Source organism: Magnolia sinica, chromosome 19, assembly GCF_029962835.1.
Source record: "Magnolia sinica isolate HGM2019 chromosome 19, MsV1, whole genome shotgun sequence".
In the NCBI taxonomy this organism is placed as follows: Eukaryota; Viridiplantae; Streptophyta; class Magnoliopsida; order Magnoliales; family Magnoliaceae; genus Magnolia; species Magnolia sinica.
In genome coordinates this window covers 39,923,340-39,928,872 of record NC_080591.1, presented here as the reverse complement: position 1 = coordinate 39,928,872, position 5,533 = coordinate 39,923,340, and the positions used below count along the sequence as shown (strand labels likewise).

At 38.3% G+C, this 5,533-nt stretch overlaps 1 protein-coding gene across 3 annotated transcripts; it reads right to left on the bottom strand.

Annotated features, from left to right (window-relative positions):
• Window positions 1-203: 203 nt before the first annotated feature.
• LOC131234383 (probable mediator of RNA polymerase II transcription subunit 26c) lies at window positions 204-4,231 on the bottom strand. Of its 3 annotated transcripts, XM_058231218.1 has the most exons (10): window positions 3,163-4,230; window positions 2,842-2,910; window positions 2,631-2,713; window positions 2,467-2,534; window positions 2,290-2,354; window positions 2,183-2,216; window positions 1,961-2,088; window positions 1,777-1,870; window positions 1,185-1,316; window positions 204-1,083 (listed from the first exon to the last, which is right to left on the bottom strand). In XM_058231218.1, exons 1-9 carry the CDS (start codon window positions 3,577-3,579, stop codon window positions 1,210-1,212), a joined length of 1,065 nt encoding a protein of 354 aa, XP_058087201.1. In that variant the 5' UTR covers window positions 3,580-4,230; the 3' UTR covers window positions 204-1,083; window positions 1,185-1,209. The 3 variants fall into 3 exon arrangements, with proteins under 3 accessions (XP_058087201.1, XP_058087202.1, XP_058087200.1); XM_058231219.1 differs by lacking the exon at window positions 1,185-1,316 and having other exon boundaries at window positions 3,163-4,231; XM_058231217.1 differs by having other exon boundaries at window positions 204-1,316; window positions 3,163-4,229.
• Window positions 4,232-5,533: the final 1,302 nt, after the last annotated feature.

The window sequence follows — 5,533 nt, the reverse complement described above, 5'->3', positions numbered from 1 at the left end:
GAGTAAAAGCTGAAATCTTTTTAAATGTGGATTAATTGGAAGGATCTGCTAAGAATATCATTCAACTATATATACATCATTGTTTTTATATACACACATATAGACACATAGATGGCCGTTTTTTTCATTCCATCCAAAGAGTTTTAAACCTGAACTTTTCATACACTGAATTTTGGCGTTCCCATTTTTTAGAAATTGAGACCGAATTAAACACAGACGTTTTCCGTCCTTTTTGCCATATGCTGTTTTGCTAATCACACACAAGATTATACAATTCCAAAACTGAAAATAAAAAACCTCAGTCTTGTGAGTCTTGCGACTGATTTTTTTATTTTAAAGCCTCTGATGAGATGAAAATATACACGTGTACCTGAACATCACAAAACTAGCTTCAGTAAGTCCACGCCAATCATAGAGACCCTCAAAACCTTTTGTTTTCAAGGAGAGTCTCAATCATAAAACTAGATATACATGAGTGCTCGGTGATAGTTCACCATCATCTTCAAAATAGGGCCAAACATCAAACAGGCCAACCGATCTAAATTGCGACAGAAGCTTTATCTGGAAAATCAGACTAACCGAAAAAGTTGCGTGAGGTAGGAAATGGTAGCTGCGATCTGTTGAAATGGTGCCCCATCGAATTGAAAAGCTCATTGTTTTGGAAGCACAAAAGGTCCAGTCCAAGCTTAGCCGAATAATTACTAAAACCTGGATCCAAATACATTTGGAGTTGAGCTGAATGGGACAAGTCCGTCAAACTGGATTGAATTCAATGGAACTCTTTGAAGAAATGGACCAAGAGCCATCTTGCAAATGCACATACAAGAACTTCTACACACATTACCGATCAACCATCCAATTGGTGCCTATAAAATAGACGAATCAACATGGAATCCTCAGCGTCGGTTTTCAACAGCATAGCATATATGGATGGTTAAGATCATGTCAATCACTGTGATTTTGGGGGTATATATTCCATCCCCCCATGGGGCCTACAACTTGAAAGGGATGGATTTCCTTGCATTATGCCATGTGGACAGCGGACGAGTCACCACTTTGAAAATAGAGGTGATAATCACAGGCCTAAAAACAGAAAAAAAGAGGTACAAAGTCACAGGCTTTCCCATCTCCTGGTGTAACTCAAAGATTCCCTGCAAATAAAAGAAAAATAAACATTCCTCCACCTGGGTTTTCTTCTGGTGACCCTTTTCACCAGTGCTTAGCCTGAAAACCCCCTTTATTGCGTGGAAAGAATGAGTTTTTCGGTTTCGGAATATCTTGAAGATCCATCACCTGAATCGTTCGTTGCTTTTTTGCTTCAATAAAGAAGAGATGAAAATAAATGTAAATTAAGGAGATATGGTAAGAGAGAATGGAAAATAAAATGATATTAAGAGCTAAGGGTGTGTTTGGATGCACCATTCAATTTCATGGCAATTTTTCAGTTCAATCAAGAGGTTAGACCCAGTCGAGATTATTTCAGTATATGGAGTGAGGTAGCCTTCAAATTGCAATTGCATTCCCTTCAAGTCCGACTTCGAAGTAATGTCATTTCTTTTTATACAAAGTTTGGCTGCATTTGGTAGCAACTTCTCTTTCAAAATAGAAGCCATTCTACACTTCAAAGTAATGTCCTTGCAATTTAAATCCTACTCCCTCAGTGTCAATACTACCAAGCTAGTTACAATAAAGCTTTTCCACTATTGTTAAACTGAATATTGCAACACATTTCAACAGTGCATCAAACATGGCTTGAGGGGGAAAACAGAATTCTACCATTCTGTGCCTCTTGGTAGTTTTCGTGGAGTCGCCGTCTTGCAGAGGCAAGCCTTTCTGGATCGATGAGGCTCTCCTTTGATTCTTTCTGCTTCTGTAAGGAATGCAAGGAAATCAAATCATCCAGCTGAACAAACCGTCCTACTGAAATAGCTAGTAAAAATTCAATTGAGTTGAAATTTACATTGGATGTGACAGAAGAAGCAGGAGGGACTGATTGACTTTGTTTCATTTGAACTTCTCGACGAGGAATTCCTTTTCCCTTTGTTTCTGGTTCCTGAGGATTGTATTTTTCCGAACCAGAACTTCCATCTGGTAAAATAACATTTAATAAACAGAATCGAATCGCCAGAGACTAATCAGCACAAAAGAATGATAATAACCATTAAAGTGTCCATTTACTTACTATGGCAATTCGGAGAGTATCCAAAATCGGGTACCTGAACAGAACAGAAGTCAGAAGCTGAATTTTCCGGACATGGAAGTGAAATCAGTACTGCAGATAATTCTCACCGATGGGGAAACCTGGTTCCCATTTTGATTGCTTTTAGCAGAGAATTGTTGAGGGGAGTCTCCATCTGCCATTAATGCTCCTCATTAAGCTTTCTATGCCACTCTGTTTGTTTGTTCTAAATTCTTACGCTCTAATGCAATAACTGAAAATGGAAATTAGATGGTGTTTTCCTTTACCGATGACTGCTGCAGCGGCAGTTTCACCACGCAATTTCACCCATTCATCAACCAGATCTTTCCATTTCCTGCAAATAGAGAGAGAGCATGATCAGTTGCTTTTATGTTTTCCTTTTCCTGCTTGGTTCCAAATTCGTATATAGTTTAATGCAAAATCCATTCACCTTACAAGCTGCTTCACCAATCGTCGTACTTCACTCGATGGATGCTTCCGCAGGCCGTTCACGTGTCTTCCAATGTCAGTTTCCTGAAAACCAATGAACAACGGGTAAGAGATATCAGCAGCCATGAACTATTATATAAGCAATCCATTTTTTATTATGTTTTCTTTGTTTCTTTCTTATTCATGATCTTTTAACTCGTCATCGATGCAACCTTGAGAGCTGTGAATGTTATATCCATGTCTGCGAGGCCTTGGAGGAGATCAACAAGAGAATCGTCCGACTGATAGAAAGAAAAGCCAAACACAAAAAATAACAAAAAAAGAGAAAAAAAAATAAAATCAGTTATTTAAGATAACGAGGATTGAAGAATTACAAGATGAGAGCCAGTATTTCGGTACCCTGATCAATATGCATCTGCACTTCTTGTATCATTTGAATTCTCAAAATGAGATGTGGGAATATGCAAATCAATCAGGGCATGTAAATTCAATTCAATGACAATAATTATGGAGAATCGTTATCGACATCGAACCTGACCAGGATCTTCCAGATGTTCCTTGATCACAAGGATCTTATTCTTCTCGTGGTCAATCGAATGACCTCCTTCATAGATCTGATCTTGATCATCCTCCCCATCCATCGGCCGTGGCATCGTCAATGGAGATGCTCCTTTCACATTACCGCCGCTGCTGCTCTCCTTCTCTACAGAAGATTGGCTCTTTTTCTCATTCTCTTCGATTCCAGTATTGCTCAGCCTCGGAGCGGCATCAAGATCACAGTTGTGGCAACGATGGACTGCTGGAGAGTAGAGCCGCTCGACAATCCCATCCCTTCGATCCTTCAATTCCTTCCCGTAGTCTGCGGAAGCCATGGAAATTGCGGTCTCGATCATCGTCCAGACATCTACACCCGAATCCCTCAAAATCGACCTGAAATCATCCAGATCCATATCCCAAAACTCCGAGTCTCCGGCCTTGGATTCCTACGACCTCTCCTTCCAATCTACGAATCCACCACCGGATCTAAGATCAGCACCGTGTTTTCTCGACCTCTTTCTATTTTCTTCGAACGGACGCATGAAAATCACTGTCAGATCAAAAATCGACATCCGAATCCATGGACCATGAGATGAGCAGGCACAGATCCAGACGTTTCTGGAAGAGATGTCGATGGATTGCAGCAGATGAAGAAGTTAGAGATAATGAAATCGCCGTAAAGAAAAGGGTCTGAAACCAGGTATAGATTGGTGGGGATTGTGCGTCGAAAGCAGGAAAATCCAGGGAAGGGGAAATAGCGCTGGAAAGAAGGAAAGGGAAACCTTGTAAATGTCCAATAGAAAAAGGCTAAATTCTCTTTCCGGATGCTGGAAATCTTTCCATATTTCTTTTCACATTCGGAGGGAGAGGTTTCTTCTTTCTAATCTTCGGTTTCTCTGTATTTGGGAAGGATAAAACCCTTTTTTTAATCCATCCGCTTTTATTCGTCAGCTAAGTGGAATATGAATAGGAACAGAAATAGGAAAGGTAAAACAAATGACAGGAGAGGAGAATTTTCTTGCTTTTTTTGGCAACTAAGGAGAGAGGTAGGAGAATGAAGCGTTATTCCATACTTACGCTGCGTATGCCGCTTGATAAGCAGGCATACTGATATTTTACACGTGCCATTCATTAACTCATATAAACCCACTAGATTGTGCAGTCAGTGTATGAAAACCTGATTCGTAAACACCTTTTTTTTCTTTTCTTTTTTCTTTTTTTCTTTTTTTGAAATATCACTGTACTAGATACTCTCCATTTTCAACCTTCCAATAAATGTCCACCAATCGCCTGGCCAGATTATCAAATAAAATTTAATTTTGTTTCATGATACATCTACACTGACTACAACAACTTTGCACAGTTTAATTTTACTAATTGTATGCAATTTCTAAGCAATTCATTTACCTATTTGTAAAGATATTTAAGGTGCTTTTTGCATGAATAATAGCTCGTTATGATTGAGTAATGCATATCATCCTAAGTCGGAACATGGTCAACTAAGAAGAACGGTTATGAGAACATATGCTAAGAAAAGGAAAAGAAATATGGACGGCCATACTAATACTGAAGTGGTTGTTATAGCCGATTGGATGTGGAAAGAAGCATCATGAGAATTACTTTAGGGGAGTTTGTTGCCGTCGTTTTCGGCCGTATGTGTGTGGGCGTGTCAAAATAAAAAATACAGCTTCAATTCAAACTGTTGAGTGTAAAATATTATATATTTTTTCTTATTTATACCTTGATTTTATAAACATGATATTGCTTAATCGATTTAATTCTGTATGTTTTCTTGTATGAGGTGATTACGAGAGCTTAAAGTAAAATTGATGCCAAAAGGAAGATATATGTTTAAAAGATTACTAAATGAAGATTTGGAGATTTAGAAGTCATTAATGAAAAATTCACATGTCAAAAATCCAAGAAAATCAAGTGAGGAATAAAGAGAATCAAAGATTTGAAGTGAAGAAAATGAATCCTAAAATTATCCTGAAAACAAACATATTCCTGAAATTATCCTCAAAAAGCATATTCTAAAACTCTGAGCCTATTTTGAAAAACTGCGCAGAGTGCGTAAATTTGAGGCAGTTAAAACTCCGAGCCTATTTTGGAAAACTGAGCAGAATGCGTAAATTTGAAGCGGTTTCTATATTTTTCCAACTAGGTGCAAAAGTTGAAGTTCCATAACTATAAATAGGACTCCCTAGGATACTCCAAATCATCTTTAGGGGTTTGGAAAGGTCTCAATGAGTATACATAAGGGTGGAGCAGCCGCCAAAGAGTTTTTTTCTTCCATAGTTTATTTTTCATGCTTTGTTTAAAAGATTTAGTTTCAATCATGTTTATGGTTGGCTAAACTTCTTAGCT

Coding starts and splice junctions, on each gene's coding strand:
- LOC131234383 (XM_058231218.1), bottom strand. CDS start 3,579: ATGGATCTGGATGATTTCAGGTCGATTTTGAGGGATTCGGGTGTAGAT. Junction 2,535..2,630: donor TTGGTGAAGCAGCTTGTAAG/GTGAATGGATTT, acceptor CTCTATTTGCAG/GAAATGGAAAGATCTGGTTG. Junction 2,217..2,289: donor GGAACCAGGTTTCCCCATCG/GTGAGAATTATC, acceptor TGTTCTGTTCAG/GTACCCGATTTTGGATACTC.